Source organism: Macrobrachium nipponense, chromosome 38 (assembly GCF_015104395.2).
Source record: "Macrobrachium nipponense isolate FS-2020 chromosome 38, ASM1510439v2, whole genome shotgun sequence".
Classification (NCBI taxonomy): Eukaryota; Metazoa; Arthropoda; class Malacostraca; order Decapoda; family Palaemonidae; genus Macrobrachium; species Macrobrachium nipponense.
The window spans coordinates 15237898-15260408 of NC_061098.1; the positions used below are offsets into that span (position 1 = coordinate 15237898).

The window sequence follows — 22511 nt, forward strand, 5'->3', positions numbered from 1 at the left end:
TCTTGCCCCTAGACTTAGCAGGGGCTCTTCCTCTAGGAAGGCTTCTTCCTCGGGGGGAAGATCTAACTGATGTTCCTCCACGAAAGGGCTTTTGTCTTTTAAGAGACTGACTTCCTGAAGACGTGGAAGGGCCAGCAGAGCGTCGTGACGACTGTGCCAAAAGATCTTGCGTGGCCTTTTCTTGTAGACTGACCGCCAGATCCTTTACCATAGCCTGGGGGAAGAGATGGCTCGAAAAGGGAGCAAACAAAAGCTCTGCCTTCTGCGAGGGAGAGACAGACTTAGCTGCAAAGTTGCAAAATAGCGCTCTCTTTTTTAACACACCTGCGCAAAAATTATATTGTTATGATACAATAAAGTTTGTTCATACTTACCTGGCAGATATATATATACGTATATAGCTGTATTCTCCGAATTCCGACAGAATTTCAAAACTCCCGGCACACGCAGTGGTCGGCCAGGTGGTTAGTACCCATTCCCGCCGCTGGGAGGCGGGTGTCAGGAACCATTCCCATTTTCTATTCAGATTTTCTAATGCCACTGTCCCCGAGGGGAGGTTGGGCAGGTACTTGATTATATATATATACTATCTGCCAGGTAAGTATGAACAAACTTTATTGTATCATAACAATATCATTTTGTTCATGACACTTACCTGTCAGATATATATATATATAGCTGATTCCCACCATTGGAGGTGGGGAGGGACAGAATAAAAGGATTTTGGGAAACATTTTGCATACAGATGATAGACATCTTGGTTCCTTACCTGTTAGCATAGCTGACTTCGTGATTACTGTCACCCAAGTCTGCTTTTGCTTTACTAGTCTCTCCAGCAAGGATGTGACCTGTATAGCTGGCGAGTTCTAGATGATCTGACAACGGGGGCGTGACCACAATGTGTCTAGACCATATTGACCATACTTTAAGGGCAACGAAGCAAAGAAAAAACCACCACCTGACCTAGCCTAGCAAAGTTAGTCCCCGAAACTTTAAGGCTAAAATAAAGGGAAGTCCGCCTCTAGCGGTCGACCCTACAACCAAAAAACCAATAACCATAATACAAAAGCACACCTATCCATTTTCTAAAGGATAGGATTCGTGCTGCTTCCTGTACCCAAAACTGAATCTGCTGATATGTATGGTCCAAGCGAAAAGCAGTTCTCATATGCCACTTTTACATCCCTGAGGTAGTGTGAAGCGAACACAGAGTTGCTTCGCCAATATGTGGTGTTCACAATTTCGCTGAGCGCCATATTCTTCTGAAATGCCATTGAAGTTGCGACAGCTCTAACTTAATGAGCATTGACTTTCAGAAGTTTCAGATCACTATCTGGGCAGGACGAATGGGCCTCCCTGATGGTGCTTCTCAAGAAGAACGCTAAGGCGTTCTTAGACATCGGTAAATCAGGTCTTTTCACAGAACACCATAGATTGTCCGACTGACCTCTACTTTGTTTTGTTCTATCCAGACAGGGCACAGGACTCTCTCTGGCTCCCGACCAACGATCCCTGCTAATCCCTTGATATCAAAGCTCTTGGGCCAGGGATTGGACGGATTCTCATTTTTTAGCTAAAAAGGAAGGACTCAAGGAACAGACTGCATTGTGTCCCCTAAATCCAACATTTTTGCTAATGGCTTGTATCTCACTCACCCTCTTCGCTGTGGCTAGGGTGGTTAGGATGAGGGCCTTTCTCGTTAAGTCTTTTAGCGAAGCCTCGTGCAAAGGTTCGAAGGGGCTCGCCATTAAAAACTTCAAAACTATGTCTAAATTCCACGAAGGCGTTTTAACCTGTGGAACTTTTGACGTTTCGAAGGATCTCAGAAGATCCCTATCGTTCGTCAAATCCAGGCCTCTATGACGGAAGACTGTTGACAGCATACTCTTGTATCCTCTAATTGTTGATACTGCAAGCTTGTCTACATTTCTTAGATGGAAAAGGAAATCGGCAATTTGGCTCACAGAGGTCTTGGAGGAGGAAATGCCTTCTTTTCTACACCATCTTCTAAAAACAGCCCACTTTGACTGGTAAACAGATCGAGAGGAAGCTCTTCTCGCGGTGGCAATAGCTTTTGCCACTGCCTTTGAAAACCCTCTCGCTCTTGCCAATTTCTTGATAGTCTGAATGCAGTCAGACTCAGAGCGAATGGGTTTTGGTGATACCTCTCGAAGTGGGGCTGTTTGAGAAGATCGGTTCTTACTGGTAGGGTTCTTGGAAAGTCCACTAGCAGGGACATGACCTCTGTGAACCAATCGCTTGCTGGCCAGAATGGTGCGACCAGTGTCATCCTTGTTCCTTCCAACGCTGCTAACTTCCTTGTTACTTCTCCCAGAAGTTTGAACGGGGGAAAGGCGTATACATCCATCCCCGTCCAATCCCGTAGCATGGCGTCTACCGCTACTGCTTCCGGGTCGATGATAGGAGAACAGTAAAGGGGCAGTCTCTTCGTTTTCGAAGTCGCGAAGAGGTCCACTAATGGTCGTCCCCATAGTCTCCATAACTCTTGGCAGACCTCTAGGTGCAGAGTCCATTCTGTTGTAATCAATTGATTGCAACGGCTTAGAATATCCGCCCTGACGTTTTGGACTCCTGAAACAAATCTTGTCAGGAGAGTTATGTTTCTCTCTTCCGTCCGTAACAGGATTTCTCTCGCTATCTTGAAGAGAGAACGAGAGTGTGTCCCTCCCTGTTTCTTGATATAAGAAAGGGCCGTGGTGCTGTCCGCGTTGATCTGGACGGCTCGGCCTATGACTTGTTCCTGGAAGGCTAGAAGGGCCAAGCGAATTGCCTCCAACTCCTTGAGGTTGATGTGCCAAGGCTTATGTTCCTTTCTTCAGAGGCCTGACACCTCCTCCTTTCCCAGAGTTGCTCCCCAGCCTGTCATGGACGCGTCTGTAAATAGCACTAGGTCGGGGCTCCGAAGACAGAGGGACACTCCTTCCGACATCTTGATGGGATCGAGCCACCACTCGAGGTGTTTCTTGACCAACGGAGAGATTCTCAAATTCTCTTCTAGGTTTTGTTTGTCTTGCCAATTTTCTGCTAAGAAAAACTGTAGGGGCCTGAGGTGTAGCCTCCCTAGAGAAACAAACTTCCCCAGCTATGAAATGGTTCCCAGCAGACTCATCCATTCCTTAGCCGAGCATGTTTCCTTCTCCAAGAAGGCCGACACTTTTTCTAAGCCTTTCCACCGACGTTCTAGCGACGGAAAAGCCCGAAAAGCCACTGAATCCATCTGAATCCCCAGATACACGATGGACTGTGTTGTGGTCAGATGGGACTTTTCGTAATTGATCAGGAGGCCTAAGGATTTTGCCCACAGTAACGTAGTCTGAAGGTCCTCCAGACACCTTGCTCTCGATGACGACCGTATGAGCCAGTCGTCTAGGTAGAGGGAGACTCGTATCTTCGAGAGGTGAAGCCACTTTGCCATGTTCCGCATGAGAAGAGTGAAAATCATGGGAGCTGTGCTCAGTCCGAAGTATAGAGCTCTGAACTGGAAGACCTGTCCTCTTAAAATGAACCTGAGGAACTTCCTGGACCAGGGATGGATGGGGACATGGAAGTAAGAGTCTTGGAGATCCAATGACACCATCCAGTCCCCTGGTCTCAAGGCTCCCAGGACCGACCTGTGATGTTTCCATTTTGAAACTTTCTTTCTTCACAAAAAGGTTCAGTCTGCTGACATCTAGGACAGGCCTCCATCCCCCAGACTGCTTCGCAACCAGGAATAACCTGTTGTAGAAGCCTGGGGAATCTGTCAAGAGCACTCGTTCTACGGCTCTTTTCTCGATCATCTGATCTAGTAAATCGAGGAGAATCTGTTGCTTCTGTGGTTGATAAGATGGCGACAGGTCTATAGGCTTCGTGCTCAAAGGAGGTATGGAGAGAAAGGGAACCTTGTATCCCTTCTCTATAATCTCGAGGGACCAGGCGTCCATCCCCCTTGCTCTCCAAGCCTCTGTGAAGAGAGAAAGTCTCCCTCCCACCGGTGCCTGAAGGGCAAGGTCGTCATTTCTTCCCCCTGGGTTTTGCGGGGGTTCTGCCTCTAGCAAAGCCCCTTCCTCAAGTAGAAGCTCTTGATGGTGCTCTGCCACGAAAGGGCTTAAAATTCTTCTTCGGTACTTGAGTTACTCGAGAAGAGGATTGCGCCGCAGGAAGTGTCTAGATGATTGAGACAACAAATCCTGTGTCGCTTTCTCCTTAAGGTTCACAGATAAATCCTTTTACCATGTTTTCTGGAAAAAGATGAGAAGAAAAGGGGGCGAATAATAACTCTGCTTTCTGCGCAAGGGAAACTGATTTAGCAGCAAAACTGCAGAAATGCGCCCGTTTCTTTAATATCTCCGTAGTAAAGTGGGCTGCTAGCTCATCTGAGCCATCCCTTACTGCTTTGTCCATACATGACAGGACGCTCGATAATTCTTCTAGTGACACTGATTCTGGGCTCTTAGATTGCAGACCTAAAGCTCCTAAGCACCAGTCTAGGAAGTTAAATACTTCCAGCATCCTGTACAGTCCTTTTAGATGGTGATCTATTTCAGGCATAGTCCATGAAACCTTAGCCGAGGACAAGTAAGACCTCCTCGGTGCCTCGACCAGGTTTGAGAAGTCACCTTGTGCAGACAAAGGAAGCCTCAATCCTGTTTCTTCTCCGGTCTCATACCATATACCGGCTCTCCCGTTTAGCTTAGCTGGAGGAAGCGCAAAGGACGTCTTTCCTTTCGTCTTCCTTGATTCCATCCAGTCATTCATTCTTTTGAACGCTCTCTTAGTAGAGAGCGAAGAAGCCATCCTAACAAAACCCGGAGCTTTTCTCGTCTTAGATGAGGATAGTTGCGAAGGCGGGGAGAGAGGGACTGGTGCTTGGAATTTGTCCGAAAACAATTCCTTCAGTAAGCGTGTTAACGTGCTATAATCCGTAGATGCTTCTGAAGGCTCTTCCTCTTCTGCAGGACGAGTATCACTAGAAGACTCTCCTTGATCTTGACGGGCAGAAGGTTCTTTAGCTGAACAAGAAGCCCTTACACTTTGAGGCTCTGTTCGTAAAGGGGAGCCTCTATCCGCTGAAGGGATAGACGAGACAATGCGCGAATGCTTCGCTGTTGTCCTTGAAACCTTGAAACTCTCTTGTAAAGACTTGTCTCTCGAAGCAATCAGGGGCAAAGGTTCTTCAAAAGCCTCCTTGCGGGGTTCCTGTCGAGCTCCTCGCAGTGGAGTGCGCCTATCTTTCTGAACGGGAGAGAAGTCCGATCTAGGTTGAAAATCCTGATTAGTAGGGCGTCTAGCGTCATCCAGAGCACCCTTGCTAAGGGAGTGAGACTTAGGACTCACAGGAAGTCGCGCGTCTTTCAATGAAAGCTTTCGATCTCGTTGCGCTTTATTGTCTATAAGACGTTTATCCAGTAAAGAAGCGTCCTCAAAAGCATCCTAAAGCGGGACTTGCTCTAATGGACGTCGAGCGTCTTTTAAACTTCGCTTAGGACGCTTAACTTGCATCAGGGTGTCCTCTCGAGCGTCCTGGTGAGTCTTACGACTTCCTTTCAAGAGTCGAGAGTTCTCATACTCTAAACCACGAGCCTCCCGTCGATATTTATATAACACTTCTCTTTCTTGAGGGGTAAGATCAGAAACATAGTCTAAACGTTGTTCTCTTTGAAGGGAAGGAATCCTAGAGCCTTTTCGAACGTACTGAAACTTCTGGCGTTGGTAAGCTCTCTCATGATAGAAGCGTCAAGTTGATGCAGAAGTCTGGCGAACGTCGTCACGAAGCTTCTCTTGAACGTTCTCAACCTCCTGACAAAAGCGAGGGCCGCCTGTGCGACATCTAACGCTTCTGTTCCCCCCCCCCGCTTCTGGAAACACTCTCTCCGGAAGCACTTGCGTGCTCTCGGTTGAGTCTGAAGAATCCAGAAGAGGACGACGAAGGGGAGGCTGAGGAACGAGGCGAAGCTGACAAGGGTTGCTTCGATCTTCTAACAGGAAGCCAAAGATCCTTTCTACGCCGTTGGGGCTCCTCTTCTCTCCTTGCGGAGAAAGCCGACAATCGTTGACGCAATTGCATAAGAGTCTCATTAGATGGTGAAGTTCCACGTTCAGGAGAAGGACTCATCATATGCGAAGAAGGGCGAATTGAAGCCCTCTTCTTCCTCTGAACCCTAAGACGATGATAGTTCTCAAAAGCGTCCTCATCAGAAGACGTCCTGCATCTCTTCTTAGGCATCAAGTCTTCAAAGTGTTCGGGTGATGATGAAAGAACAGGACGAGAAGTAGGACGTGAAGCGTCCCCTTCCTTAAAACCTCTTCTAAGAGGACGAGAAAGACGCTGGCCGCCTGTGCAACATCTAGTGTCAATCTCGTTCTCCTCGTGAGAGGCCCTCTGAGAGCTCCATCCCCGGTAAGGAGAGGACGCCTCAGAGGACGAAAAGCACTCCTTCAATATCCGAGCTCGTTCACACGCTTCGGCAGCCTGGGAAGAGTCCACAGGATCTGCTGAAGGGACGCCAGACCGGTGGGAATTTCCCGTAGCCCTCCTTCGGTTTTCGACATGTCCATTCCCTGAGTCCTGGGAGTCCGACAGAGGTCTATTCCTAGAGGCACTATGGGACCGATCTGACGCCCCCTCCACTACACTAGGGGCACTAATGTTTTCACTACACTTCACTGTGGTCTTCAATGCACTCACTTTCGATTCTAGTGCACGAATCGACTCCATGATGGAAGAAAGGGCAATACCTTCTGAAGCAATAACTTCATTGCCCGAAGGCAAATACACAGGGTTAGATGTAACAACCTCTACAGGAAGGTTAGAATGCAAATTACTACCCTTACTTTTCACAGAAGCACTTCTGGAGGAAGATCTTCTGATTCTATCCCTTTCAAGCTTACGAACATACGAATCATAAGTCTTCCATTCATTTTCAGCCAACCTTTCACACTCTTTACACCTATCATTCACCAAAAAAATATGATCTCTACATTTCGTGCATACTGTATGAGGATCCACCGAAGCCTTTGGTAGCCTAACCTTACACTCTAGCACGCTACACACTCTAAAACTAGTTGAACTAGATCCAGACATATTAGAGAAATCCAAAACCAAATCCAATGAAAAACCACAATTGCGTATGCCAATCCACCGAGCAAGTTTCAAAAACCAAGAGACAATCAAATACTCAAGTGAACAAAGAGTTTATCCAAAATCCTAGGCGGAGGTCTGTAAACAGTTGTTTACCGACCGGCGACAGAGAAAAATCTGAATAGAAAATGGGAATGGTTCCTGACACCCGCCTCCCAGCGGCGGGAATGGGTGCTAACCACCTGGCCGACCACTGCGTGTGCCGGGAGTTTTGAAATTCTGTCGGACTTCGGAGAATACAGCTATATATATATCTGACAGGTAAGTGTCATGAACAAAATAATATTGTTATGATACAATAAAGTTTTATGCATGACACTTACCTGGCAGGTATATATATAGCTGATTGACACATTTGGAGGTGGGTCATAGACAGCAACATCGTCATAATTTAAAAATTAACTAATTTTTAAAATTACTATTATAATTTAAAAATTAACTAATTTTTAAAATTACTATTAGGTTCCTTACCTGCTAAGGTAGCTGACTTCGTAGGTCCTGCCTCTTAGCCTGCTAAACCTTAGTAGCTCTCAACTAGGATGTGACCTGTTTGTTGAGAAAGCTAATAACAAGGGTCTGACAACTGGACATGACCAATTTGCTGACAGAGAACCCTAGCCCTCATTTACCACGGGCATTCATGCTAGGAAAGTTAGTCACCTGAACCACACACAATCACTATAACAAAATACTACACCATAAACTGAGCAGGCAATAACCTTCTCAGACAACCATAAAACACTATAACCTAATTAAAATAATAGCCTAGCATGTTAGTAGGTTATGGGGTGGAAACTCCTTTGCCCAGTACTGTACCTGAGGATACGTACGGGCCTAACGTTTGACAATTATCAAAAGTTGTCTTCACGTCTCTGAGGTAATGCGAAGCAAAGACCGAATTTGTCCTCCAAAACGTAGAATCTATAATGTCCTTGAGGGCTAAATTTTTCTGAATGCCAAGGACGTAGCTACCGCTCTCACTTCGTGAGCTTTAACCTTAAGCAAACCGAAGCATTCTTCCTGGCAAAGCAAATGTGCTTCCTTAATGACTTCTCTTACGAAAAAAGCCATAGCATTTTTAGACATGGGTCTAGTAGGATCTTTCACAGAACACCAGAGAGAACCTGAGGCCCCTCTAATGCTTTTTGTCCTTTCTACGTAGTAACGTAAGGCTCTTACTGGGCAAAGAACCCTTTCCTGTTCTTGACCTACTAGATCAGCCAGTCCTGAAATCTCAAATGACCTTGGCCACGGATGTGAAGGATTCTCATTCTTGGCTAAGAATTCCTCCTGGAACGAACAAACTGCTTTGTTGTGCTTCCATCCTACTTGTTTGTTAATAGCTTGCAGCTCACTAATCCTTTTAGCTGTAGCTAAGGCTACCAAGAAAATAGTCTTCTTCGATAGCTCTCGTAAAGAAGCACTGTCCATAGGTTCAAACCTATCCGTTTCTAAGAATTTGAGTACGACATCAAGATTCCAAGAAGGAGCTCTGCAATGCCGATCCTTCTTCGTATTAAAAGATCTGAGAAGATCTCTAAGATCTGCGTCATTGGACAGATCTAATCCTCTGTGCCTAAACACTGAAGATAACATACATTTGTAACCCTTAATGGTTTGATTTGCCAAACCCACTTCCTTCTTCAGATACAAAAGGAAATCTGCAATTTGGGTCACAGAGGTACTGGATGAAGAAACCTTCCGATTCTTGCACCATTTACGGAAGTTCTCCCACTTCGACTGGTACACTTTGATAGTTGAAGCTCTTCGTGCTCTCGCAACTGCCTTCGCTGCTTCTCTAGAAAACCCCCTCGCTCTGACAAGTCTTTCGATAGTCTGAACGCAGTCAGACCCAGAGCGAGGGTGTTCTTGTGGAACCTGTCGAAGTGGGGTTGTTTGAGAAGATCTACTCTCGTGGGTAGTCTTCTCGGAGAATCCACTGTCCATTCCAGTACCTCTGTGAACCACGTTTGGGCCGGCCAGTATGGAGCTATTAGAGTCAGCCTTGTTCCTTGACTTTCTCTGAATTTCTTCATTACCCTTCCTAAAATCTTGAACGGGGGAAATGCGTACGCGTCTAGCCCCGTCCAATCTAGTAGAAAGGCATCTACTGCGACTGCAAGAGGGTTCGGGACTGGAGAACATAATTCGTTAACCTCTTCGTCGCTGTGGTAGCGAAAAGATCCACCACTGGGCTGCCCCAAAGAATCCACAGCCTCTGGCATACTTGTTGATGCAAGATCCACTCTGTCGAAAGCACTTGTCCCTCCCTGCTCAACAGGTCCGCTCTGACATTCTTCTCCCCTTGAATGAACCTGGTGAGCAGGGTGACGTTCTCTCTCTCTCTGACCACAGAAGAATCTCCTTCGCCAAGTTGCAAAGAGTAAACGAGTGGGTCCCTCCTTGTTTGCGTATGTATGCCAGAGCTGTGGTATTGTCCGCGTTGATCTGCACCACTTTGCCGCTGATCCACGGTCTGAACGCTTTCAGAGCCAAGAAAATCGCCATCATCTCCTTCCTGTTTATGTGCCAAGCTTTCTCTTCTTCGTTCCAAAGGCCTGACTCCTCTCGAAGGCCCAGCGTCGCTCCCCAGCCTGCGTCTGACGCGTCGGAAAATAATATCAGGTCTGGGTTCCTCTGCTGGAGTGACGTACCCTCTGCTAACCTTCCCGGGGCTAGTCACCACTTTAATTCCTCCTTTATCTTTAAAGGAATTGGAAACAGGAAGGAATCTGGTTGCGATCTTCTTGGCCAGACTTCGTTCAGAAAGAACTGTAAGGGCCTCATGTGAAGTCTCCCTAGGGAAATGAACCGCTCTAATGAAGAGAGTGTCCCCAGCAGGCTCATCCACTCTCTCGCCGAGCACTGGTCTTTCGATAGGAATTCTTGCACTTTCCGAAGGCACATGGTCTGCCTTTCGGGGGACGGAAAAGCCCGAAAAGTCACTGAGGATATCGGAATCCCCAAATAAACTAGCTCCTGTGTGGGGATCAGATGTGACTTTTTCAGGTTCACCATCAGACCCAGCTGATTTGTTAATTCTAATGTGAGGTCCGTGTCCTCCAGACATTGCTGCTTTGATTGTGCTCTTATGAGCCAATCGTCCAAGTAGAGAGAGACTCTGACTCCTAACAGATGAAGCCACTTCGCCACGTTCGCCATCATCCTTGTAAAGACTTGAGGGGCCGTGCAAATCCCAAAGCAAAGGGCTCTGAATTGATATATCTTGTCCTGGATCACGAATCTCAAATATTTTCTGGACCTTGGATGAATCGGAATATGGAAATACGCATCCTGAAGGTCCAGCGTCACCATCCAGTCCCCTGAATGTACCGCTGCCAGTACTGAATCGTTGGTCTCCATCGTAAACTTGGTCTTTCCTACGAACAAGTTTAGCTGACTTACGTCCAGTACTGGCCTCCAACCTCCTGAAGACTTCGGTACCAGAAAAAGACGGTTGTAAAAACCTGGGGATTTGTGGTCCAGAACAGGTTCTATGGCTCCCTTCTCTAACATGCTGACAACCTGATGCCAAAGAGCCTCTCTCTTCTCTAAATCGATGTAATGAGCCCCTAGGGCTCTCGAAGCTGTAGCGAGAGGTGGTTTCTTTAGGAAGGGGATCTTGTAGCCTTCCTTCGCTACACTTACAGACCAAGGATCCACTCCTCTGCTTAGCCAGACTTCCCAGAAGTCTAAAAGAATGGCCCCAACACACGTCTGGAGGACTTCGAACTCATTGTTTGGTTGAGGTTTTCGAACCTCTTTTGGCAGGAACTCTTTTCCCTCTAAAGGCTGGTCGGGAAAAAGTCCTACCCCGAAAGGGCTGCTGTGCTGTCCTTGTTTCCTTCGGTGTCTTCTTTACTACCTTTGTAGGCAAATACTTCCTTACTGAAGACGTCAGCAGGTCCTGTGTAGCCTTCTGTGTAAGGGAAAGCGCGATATCCTTAATGATGTCCGGTGGGAAAAGCTGTCCTGAAAGTGGGGAGAACATCAACTCCGACTTTTGCGCATTCGAAACTCCTTTAGCAGCGAAAGAGCACAAAAGCGATCTTTTCTTCAGCACACCTGCCGTAAAGAGTGAAGAAAGCTCATTAGCCCCATCCCTCAAGGCTTTGTCCATACAGGACATAATGCTTCTGGGTAAATCCAAATATGATATTGTTATAATACAATAAAGTTTCATACATACTTACCTGGCAGATATATACTTAGCTAAGACTCCGTCGTCCCCGACAGAAATTCAAATTTCGCGCCACTCGCTACCGGTAGGTCAGGTGATCTACCTGCCTGCCCTGGGTGGCAGGACTAGGAACCATTCCCGTTTTCTATCATATTTTCTCTCTTCCACCTGTCTCCTGCAGGGAGGCTGGGTGGGCCATTAATCGTATATATCTGCCAGGTAAGTATGTATGAAACTTTATTGTATTATAACAATATCATTTTCATACAATGAACTTACCTGTCAGATATATACTTAGCTGATTGGCACCCTTTGGTGGAGGGTCAGAGACAGCTAATATGGAATAGACAGGTAAACAACATATGTTGTAGGTATAAAAGAAAAACCTTGGTTCCTACCTGATAGGTGGTAGACTTCGTGGCTGTAGCCCGGTAGTCTGCATCACCTCAAGACTTTAGCGAGATATTAGATCTATGGCTAGAGTTCTTGTGGGTCTGTCGATGGGTATATGAACCGCTTACTCGGCAGAGCCTAAAAGGACTTTGTCAATGGGTACTGGACCACTTCTATGACAACACACCTTGTGAAGGAGCATAACCAATCCCGACCACCTGATCCTAACCACCATGTTAGTATATAGAATTGTTCTGAATTATCCCCGAACTCATTACAAACAACCCATAACTCGAAACGAAAACGCATTCATCATACAAAAAATTCTCAAAAAAAATTTTAATACTCCTCTAAAAGATACACAAGAGTTCCTTACTGAACAACAGTGACTGGCCGCCAGTGCAGCACCGAGCCCTCTTTGTCAGCAGAAATCTAGAACATATCTAGTAGAAGGTATGTACAAAGTTAAGGATTGGTGTTTGCTCCCGTACCCAGTATCGTATCCGCCGATACGAAAGGTCCCAGAGAAAAACATTTCTCGTAGGTCACGCGAACGTCTTTAAGATAGTGAGATGCAAATACCGAATTGCACCTCCAATATGTCGTATCAATGATTTTCTTTAACGACATATTCTTCTGAAAAGAGAGAGACGTCGCCACTGCTCTAACTTCATGGGCTTTTACTCTTAAAAGCGGAAAAGAGTCGTCAGGACAGAACTTGTGAGCATCTGTAATGATGCTCCTAATGAAGAAAGCTAATGCGTTCTTAGACATGAATTCTTGTGGGGTCCCTTAATTCGAACACCAAAGACTTTGTCTAGAGCCTCCCAATTGTTTCTTTCTTTGTAAGTAGAACTTCAAGGCTCTTACCGGGCAAAGAGACCTTTCTGTTTCTCTCCCTACTAGACTCGATAAGCCTTTGATCTCGAATCTCTTGGGCCAGGGATTCGATGGGTTTTCATTTTTCGCTAGAAAAAGTTCTAAACGAGCAAAAGGCCGAGTCTTTGTTAAAGCCGACTTCATCTTCCAGGGCATGAAGTTCCCCCACTCTTTTGGCTGTCGCCAAAGATAGGAGAAACAAGCATTTCCTTGTTATATCCCTGAACGAAGCTACATGGGGAGGCTCAAATCTGTCAGACGAAAGGAACTTGAGAACTACATCCAGGTTCCAGCTGGGAGGAGTTAGTTCCTTAGATTTTGTCGTTTCAAACGATCTAATCAAGTCGTGCAGATCTTTATTCTCAGAAATCTCTAGGCCTCTGTTTCTGAAGACTGCCGAAAGCATGCTCCTGTATCCTTTGATCGTCGATACAGACAAGTGAGAGACCTCTCTCAAGAACAAAAGGAAATCAGCGATTTCGGTTATAGAGGTACTGGAGGAGGACAACTTCTTAGACTTACACCACCTTCTGAATACCTACCCACTTCCGACTGATAGACTCGTCTAGTGGAAGCTCTGCGGGCTCTAGCGATAGCGCTTGCAGCTTCGCGAGAAAAAACCCTCGCTCTGACAAGTCTTTCGATAGTCGAAAGGCAGTCAGCGCGAGAGCGGGGAGGTTTTGATGAAACCTCTCGAAGTGTGGCTGTCTGAGAAGATCCATCCTTTTTGGAAGGGATCTTGGGAAGTCTACTGTCCACTCCAGCACCTCTGCAAACCAATCTTGTGCTGGCCAAAACGGGGCTATCAGGGTCATCCTTGTCCCATTGGACGCTACGAACTTTCTCAACACTTGTCCCAGGATTTTGAAAGGGGGGAAAGCGTACACGTCCACATGAGACCAGTCCAGCAGGAAGGCGTCGACCACGAGAGCTCTTGGGTCTTCCACCACTGAACAAAAGACTTCCAGCCTTTTGGAAAGGAATGTGGCGAACAGATCTACGTGAAGGAAGTGCCCCAAAGATCCCAAAGAGCTCTGACACACCTCTGAATGAAGAGTCCATTCTGTGTGAAGGACCTGGCTTCTCCTGCTCAGTCTGTCCGCCCTGACGTTTCTCGTACCCTGAACAAATCTTGTCAGGAGGGAGATGTTTCTCTGTGAGGCCCAAATTAGCAGATCTCTTGCTATCTCGTATAGAGACACGGAGTGCGTTCCTCCTTGCTTCCGAATGTAGGACAGGGCTGTAGTGTTGTCCACATTCACTTGGACCACACTGTTCGTCACAAAGGGTTCGAAGAACTTTAGCGCCAAGATGAACTGCTAGAAGTTCTTTGCAATTTATGTGCCAGGACACCTGTGCTGCCTTCCAGGTGCCTGACGACACTTCTCCGGTCCTAGTGTTGCTCCCCAACCCTTCTCCGATGCGTCTGAATACAAACACTCGGCTTGGGTTCGGAACTTCCAGAGAAAATTCCCTTGTTCTCTTTTAGAGGGGACAACCACCATTGCAGGTGTGGTTTCATCTCCATTGGAAGGAGAAAACTGTCGGAGAGAAGTCCCGTCTTCCAGTTCCAAGATCTCCTTAGGAAAAACTGAAGAGGACGAAGATGCAGTCTTCCTAGAGGAAAGAACAGTTCGAGCGAGGAAAGGGTGCCTAGAAGGCTTAACCATTCCCTCGCCGAAGGTCCGTTCTTTCCCTAAGAAGAGAGAGACTTTTTCTAAGCCTCTCACGATTCTCTCTTGCGAAGGAAATACTCGAAACCCGAGAATCCATCTGAATCCCCAGATAGACCAAGTTCTGTCTGGGATCAGCTGTGACTTCTCGAGGTTTCACGAGTAGTCCCAACGCCTTTATCAGGTCTAAGGTCAAAGAAAGGTCCTCCAAACACTGTCTCTCTGTTCTGGCCCTGATGAGCCAATCGTCCAGATATAGAGAGATGTTGACGCCTTTGAGGTGAAGAAACCTCGCCACATTCTTCATCAGGTTTGTGAAGACTGAGGAGGCTGTGGACAGGCCGAACACAAGGCCCTGAACTGAAAGATCCTTCCCCCCGTCATGAAACGGAGGTACTTCTTCAACGAAGGGTGGATCGGGACATGAAAATAGGCGTCCTGGAGATCCAGCGACACCATCCAATCTCCTTGACGCAAAGCCGCCAGGACTGAGGCCGAAGTCTCCATAGAGAACTTCTCCTTTAGAACGAACTTGTTCAGAGCGCTGACATCTAGTACTGATCTCCAGCCCCCCGACGAAGAGTATCCCTCAGTACAGGGTCCCTGTATCTGGCTGACAGTTCCCGCGGAATGGTCGTTAGGGGAGGACTGTCTTGGAAGGGGATAAGATATCCCTTCCTGATTATGGACATCGAAGAGGCGTCCGAGTTTATGAGTGACCAAGCGTCTGCAAATTCGAGAAGCCTGGCACCCACTGGTGTTTGGAGGTTGTCTGTCTCACTTCCCTTTCTTAAAGGGACGGGAAGAAGCCTTACCTCTCCTCTCAGGACCTCTTCTCTTAGAGGGAGCTCTGGAGAGAGGGCCTCCTCGAAAGGGCTGAACCGTAGAAGTCGGTCCTATCTTGTCAACCGAAACAAGGGGTCTCTTCTTCCTTGCAGTTTGCAGGAGAAGATCCTGTGTCGCCTTCTCAGTCAGTGATCGAGAAATGTCCATCATCAACTAAATGAGAAGGAAACAAAGAAGTCAGACATGGGAGCGAAAACCAGGGCTGCTCTCTGTGAGGGAGAAACCGCCTTGGTTAGGAAGGAACTAAAAATACTCCTCTTCTTAAGGAGTACCGCTCCGAAAAGAGAGGAGATTTCTCCCGATCCGTCTTGTACTCAGAATGATTTCGGGGTCTAGACCTTCCGAGTCATGAGCCTTCTTAGACATCACCCCAAGGGACCAGTCTAGGAAATTAAACACTTCCAAAATATGGAAGAGGCCCTTGAGGAGATGATCCGTCTCCGAAATCGCCCAAGACACACGAGCTCCATTCAAAGCGTGTCTCCGTGATGAATCAACCAAGGTTGAAAAGTCCGCTTCGGCTGCCGCTGGGAGAGAAAGGCCCATGTTCTCCCCAGTTCGGTACCAGAAACCTCTCTTGCCAGAAAGTATGGCTGGAGGCATACAGAAGGTGGTTCTGCCCAGATCCTTCTTTGACAACATCCATTTGTCTAAAGACTGAAGCGCTCTCTTCATAGAGATCGTAGGTCTCATCTTCAAGACCGACGAAGACTTTGGTACAACCGCACTCGAAAACAGTGATCAAGGCGAAGGAGGAGCCGCAGGAGTTAAAGAATCTCCATATTCCTGCAAAAGAAGGTCAGTCAGAACTTTATAGTTAGAGACTCCTTCTCTACCGTCATCCTCTTCTTCCGAATCTCCTTCTACACCTTGTGGAGAATCGGCCTGAAAAACGAGAGGATCTTCATCCCGTTCTCTCTCTACTGGTGACAAGCTCCTACTAGGAGAGGGACTCATAGAGTGAACAGACTCTCTCTCAAGTCTAAAAGAAGTCTCGCGTCTGCTTGACTTCTCACGCCTGGAAAGCTCCTCGCGCTTGGCTGGCGCCTCGCGCTTGTCTGGCGCCTCGCGCTTGTCTTGTGCCTCGCGCTTGGCTGGTGCTTCTCGCTTGGCTGGAGCTTGTTGCCTGGCTGGCATCTCGCGCCTGGCTGACGCCTCGCGCTTGTCTGGCGCCTCACGCAAAGCTGACTCCTCGCGCCTGGCTGGCGTCTCGCGCTTGGCTGAATCCTCGCGCCTGGCTGGCGCCTCGCGCTTGGCTGAATCCTCGCGCCTGGCTGGCGCCTCACGCCTGAGCGTATCCTTATCTAGAGCAACTCGCTCGGATAGCTCCTGACGCTTGCACGACTCTTCGCGCCTGGAAGACGTCCCATGTCTGGAGGACGCTTCACGTCTGGCCGGTGAAAGAAGACGAGACTTCTTAATAGAAGTCTAGCGTCTTCTTGCTGAGGGGGATCCCTCGAAAGAACTCCAACCAAAGAGGCTATCTGCTCTTGTACTGCAAGCAATATCCTCTTGGAAGCCACACCAGCGTCCTCTTCAATAGAAGAAGCAGGAGAACTCGAAGGAGTGCGATCCTCAAATACTGTTTGAGGAGGCGTCGAAACCAGCTTAGCCTTCTTGATAGAAGAAAGGAGCTTCCTCCGAGAAGCGTTCCGGGCTCGAGTCGAACGCGCGCTCTTTCCAATGCCTTTTCAGTGGCCTAGAAAGATCCGAGTCCTTCCACCCTCGTTTAGGTGAAGGAGAACCGGACGACGAGAAACAATCTCGTAGGACGCTTCTATTAGAGCGGTCCTGAGCAGACTGTAACGAAACAGAACCTGCTGAAGGGACGCCTGACCGTTGGGGATTCCCCACAACCTCCGTACGACTTTCGACTTTCCTACCCTCCACTGGGTATGTGAGTTTGGAAGAGGTCTAGGCCTGGAGCATCGCAGGGACGGTCAGACGCCCCCTCCACAACACTGGGAACACTCACTCACTAAGTAATTCACAATCACTTGCCTTACCTTGCATGGCCGCCATCTTTGTCTTCATTTCTTTTTTTTTACGAGAGTAGCCTTCAGATTGGCGATTTCCGAAGCCGAATCCGAATGCAAAGCCTGTGAGGATTCAGATACATAGGGAGAATCATATTCATTAATAAAAGGAGAGTTAGACTCAGAAAAAGGCTCAATAGGCCTTGTACTCACACTCTTTTGTGCAGCCCGTCTAATTCTATCCCTCTCTAACTTCTTCAAGTAAGAAGTTAGAGTCTTCCATTCATTAGCATTCAACTTTTCACACTCAATACAGGTGTTAGCCAAAGAACAGTCAAACCCCCTACATTTACGACATACAGTGTGAGGATCAACCGAAGCCTTCGGTATCCTCACCTTGCAGCCTACATTCACACACACTCTCACACTAACACTGAATCAGACATTCTATTAGAAAAATCAAAAGCAAGTCCAAATCAGCCACAATAGCGAATGCCAAAACAACGATCAGTACGTCACCAAGAAATCCATATAGATGATCAAAAAAGTCTTGAAAAGCGAAATTCCAGTCAGGAGGTAGTAACAACAATGTTGATACCACCGGCGACAGAGAAAATATGTTAGAAAACGGGAATGGTTCCTAGTCCTGCCGCCCAGGGCAGGCAGGTAGATCACCTGACCTACCGGTAGCGAGTGGCGCGAAATTTGAATTTCTGTCGGGGACGACGGAGTCTTAGCTAAGTATATATCTGACAGGTAAGTTCATTGTATGAAACAGAAGGTTCTTCAATCTCTAGAGTACGTGCCAAAGCCCCCAACGACCAATCGTGGAAATTAAAGACTTCAAAAGTCCGACAAATGCCCTTCAGCAAATGATCGAACTCTGATGAAGTCCAACACACCTTGGCTGCGTGTATGGCATGCCTACGGGAACTATCCACGATATTAGAAAAGTCCCCCTGGGAGGAGGCAGAAACTCCCAGGCCAAGACTTTCCCCTGTAGCATACCACACACCAGACTTCGAAGCTAACTTGGCCGGTGGAAATGCGAATGAAGTTTTCCCCCCTTCTCTCTTCTCCTTCAACCATTCATTTATGCGTTGAAGGGCTTTCTTAGCTGTGATCGACAGGGTCATTTTCAAGAAAGTAGATTTCTTGGGTGCTTTCGTCTTGGAGAATTGAGACAGCGGAGATAAAGGAGCAGAAGGTTGAAAATCTCCTTCAAACAACGAAAGAAGGCACTCAGTTAGCTTCTTGTAATCCGAGGAAGGAGCTTCCACATTCTTGTCCTCCTCCGAAAAATCCAATAAGTCTTCCTCCTGAGAAGAAATATCCTGGAATTCCAGATGTTGAAAACAATCCATATCGGGTTCCTTTTCCAAAGCTTGTCTGGAAAGTGAATGCGAAACTGCCTCCTTATCAAGCACTTCCGCGTCTTGTCGGGAATAAGGCGGATCAGCGCGCTGCCACCTGCGTCCTGCGTCCACTGCAACCGCTGCGTCCATCATTCTTCCTCTTGCGTCCTACTTCCTGCAGCGTAGGAGAAACGTCCCTCCTATAGGACACACTGCGTCCTGGATTACGAGATAATGCCGCCTGAGAAAGAGGAGGCAACGGTTTATCTTGCGTCCTCTTGGAGGACTTAACTGGAAGAGAAGCGTCCTTACGTCTAACCGAAGGTTGTTCTGGCCTTTCCCAGGATTTAACAAGGACTGCTAATTTCTCCTGCATATCTCGTAACACTTCCTTAGTTTCCGCTTCCTGACGAAACTCCTGAGGAGGCGGCGAACGAGGACGCACTGGGCTGCTACGGATAGGTGAGCGATCCTGACGTCTACGAAGCGCAGATTCTCTATTAGGAGAAAAACCATCCATCTCACGGTTAGACACGTCTAAAGGACGAAAAATCTTCTTCCTTTTGATAGGGATTGCGTCCTCATCTTCCAACGAAAAGACCTCAGGGCTACTCCAACCCTCCTGTTCGTAAACTCTTTCATCCTGGGACGAGGTCGGCATGTACGATCTCTTGAGAGGACGCGATTCTTCCAAAAAACGTCTCTTCCTTCCTGAAGCCGAACTATCAGAAGAATAAACGCACTTCCCAGTCACACCTTTTCTCTGGAGTACTGCTGCAGCCTGGGACGTAACAACAGGACTGCCTGAAGGGACACCTGATCGTGAGTAAACCCCTCTCGCCTCCCTTCGACTTTCGACATGCCTTCTCCCTTGGGTCTGGGAGCTTGACAGAGGTCTAGGTCTAGGAGCACGAGAGGGACGATCAGGTGCCCCCTCCACTACACTGTCACCAACATTAATCACTTCCACTTTATCCGTTAATCGCTTGATCTGATCACCCATGGAAGCCAGGGCAGCGAACACTTTCACAATTTGCAGGTCAGTAATGTCCTCAGATACAGCAACGGGCGCAGGAGAAACCTGGGGGGAAGGTGCTACTAAATCTACATTTGAATGAGCTGGAGAAGACACAGAAATAGAATCATTCAAAGGTTTACCCGAAGAACCAGATCTCTCACTTCTAGACACTGATCTTCTCACCCGATCTTTTTCCAGTCTTTCAACATATTTCACAAGAGTCTTCCACTCTTTCTCATTTAGACTCTCACATTCATTACACCTATTCTCCCACGTACATACAAACTCTCGACACTTCTTACATAAAGTATGGGGATCCACCGATGATTTCGGCAGTCTCACTTTACACCCTTCTTTCACACAAACTCTAAACATACTCCCTGAATCAGACATACTAATGCAAGATCAATTGCGATTGCCAAGCTAACTTTCCAAATACGATACCAATATCCAAAACATCAGTCAACGAGCAGGAAATTCTATCAGAGAACCAACAACGATGTTGCCAGTTCGGCTGGCAGAGAAAATCTGAGGAAAACGGGAATGGTTCCGAGCACCAGCACCACAGGAACGGGGTGGCGATCACCTGAATTACCAGTGTACTAGCGGTTGCCGCGAGTTTTGAAATTCTGCCAGTGCGACAAGAGGATAAGCTATATATATACCTGCCAGGTAAGTATCATGCATAAAACCAATGTTTCTAACGTTTTCGTACATCTGGCTGCCGAAAACCATAGAGGAACGACTACGGATAAGTGGATTATATATTTTTTTTTGCTTTTTTGTTTTTGCTAGCACTTTTCATTGATTTCAGTCTATATTAGTATTTTGAATTTCTTTAAAAACCGTATGCCAGAAATAAATGTAACCTTTAATGTTTGCATGCTAAGAAGGGCAAAATCCTCGTTGCCACATTAGTGGAGGCTTCACACATACGCCGATTCATTATTATAAACTGTTTCTATGAATTCTAGTTGTCATAGTAATGCAATAATGATAAAATTGCTTTAATATTTTATGTATATATACTTCCAATATATATTCAACGTTTTGTGTGTGGACTTATAACCAGTTTGGAGGGTCAACACATACCGAATGGCAACCGAGAGAGAGAGAGAGAGAGAGAGAGAAAGGAAGGCGAAGGAACGAAGAAGGAAAGGGGTGGCGGTGGAGGGGGTGGAGAGGGTAGGTGGAGCTTTTTAACGCGTGTTCGTATCCATTTCTGCATAATGGAGTTTTTGTCTCTTGGTACAAGGACAAGTGTCGTTATTCTTTATGATTAGTGATTCATGATACCCTTATAAATTACGGCACTGGGTGTAATGCATTATAGCAAAATCTCGTTCTGATAAGAGTGTTCATTACAGAAATAGGTATTGCCCAAAAACGTGTTTGCACTGTCGCTGAAACCCATAGTAGGTATGCTGCTTAGTTGTCAATCAAGTTTTTTGTAATAAAGTATTTTTTACAAGCTAGCTATTGAATAATTTTGTATTTTTCTCAATCAAAACATCATGCAATGCTAACTTTCCTCTTTTAACGACTTTCTGGTCATTGCAAATTCGGCCCCATAATTTCTTGTGGTGCGAAAACAGAGGCCCAGGGACTGAAAACGATTGCGTCACACTACAGCGATAATCCAGCAGTAAAACATCTTCATATATCCAAAAAGTAAATAATAAAGATATATATGCGCATTACGATTATAACAATTACATGAATAGCTGATAATCTGCATGAATAACTGGTAAACTGTTCTGCAAGAAAGTTGAGTAAAGCAATTAGTATTTACAATAGGTACGAAAGCCAAGATGTCGTGACGTCATAATACAGGACTTGAACGAACGTTCTAATTCCAAAAAATAATTACTTAAATTTGAGTCAGAATCAAGTTACTTTTTCAATACCGAATATTTTCAAATTAATCATCATAAATATGTAAAATATTGACGTTTTACTATTTATTTTAAAAATTATCCAAGTGCACGCTTCGTCGTCATCTTCTACCAAAACAGTTGTTTACTAACAAACAAGCCGGTTAGGGACCGTGTTCCGATTGTTGTGATGAAATTGCCCCAGCGTCTGTGGGTGCACGTGGTGTGCGGATTTATCACAGGATATGGGAAGTTTATTGACACAAGCAACTCCGTAAACATCGAGATGGCATCAATCTTCTAAGTATTTCGAGTTGTAAGTAAAAATGTTGAACGCGTTTTGGTGAGATTTGGACTGCCTTGTACCAACATTTCACTACCTTCTGTTTACCTAAATCTTAAAATTTGGCCTTAATTTCTAACTTTGGAGAAAATACTTACTTCGAAAGGAGAGTAGCCTAGAGGTCTTTAGCTCCGTTTCTCACCAACAACAAGTTGCGACTGATGCCCATCTCCGATGTCAGGACGCATTTTAATGTACTTTTTTGGGGTTGTACACGTTGATCGTACATGGTCCACCCCTGTACCATGTGGTTTTTTACCCTAACATTTAAAATTACCCAGTGGATTCAAACCTTGGTAAAATAGGAATATTTGGGGAAAAAAAGGAAAAATACCTAATCCGGATATCGAAGCCCAGCCATACAACCATGTCTGCTGAGCTTGGCTTAGGTAGATTACGCTTACGTACGCAAAAAACAAGGCAGCTTATGAATATTTAAAGAGATCAGCGCCCTCAATGTTAATACCATTTAAAATAATATAACAAAATAACCATCATCCTCAAATAAAGATAATCCTGGGATAGCTTACTCAGCAATAGGTAATTACAGATAGGTAGTATCGTCATGAGTTCCTGAATGGGTCCACAGAATGTAAACAAAACGCAAGTCTAGGCTTTTTAGCTTATCAAACCACTAGCAATTTATAATAGATACCGTGGTATTTGAGACTCACAACACCATTACTTGACACGAGCAGTAAATTCACTGGATTTTCACGGTAGATGAGTTTCCTTACATTTTTCTTGAAGGTTCAGCGGCGCAGGAGTTCAACCTCGAGAACTGGTTACTGGACGCCTTTGGAATAGATCACAGAACAAAACAAGAAGATGCG

General features: G+C 46.3%; 1 protein-coding gene across 4 annotated transcripts in view; it reads right to left on the reverse strand.

The window, feature by feature from the left end:
* Positions 1 to 22511, reverse strand: part of LOC135209654 (methyl-CpG-binding domain protein 4-like) — a 56773-nt gene extending 34262 nt beyond the window's left edge. The window contains exon 1 of one of the 4 annotated variants that reach the window (XM_064242379.1): positions 22416 to 22511. In XM_064242379.1, coding sequence (XP_064098449.1) covers positions 22416 to 22417 — 2 coding nt within the window. In that variant the 5' untranslated portion in view covers positions 22418 to 22511. Of the gene's footprint in view, positions 1 to 22208; positions 22228 to 22333; positions 22376 to 22415 lie in introns of those variants that run through there. The other 3 variants (XM_064242378.1, XM_064242381.1, XM_064242380.1) reach the window with 3 other exon arrangements.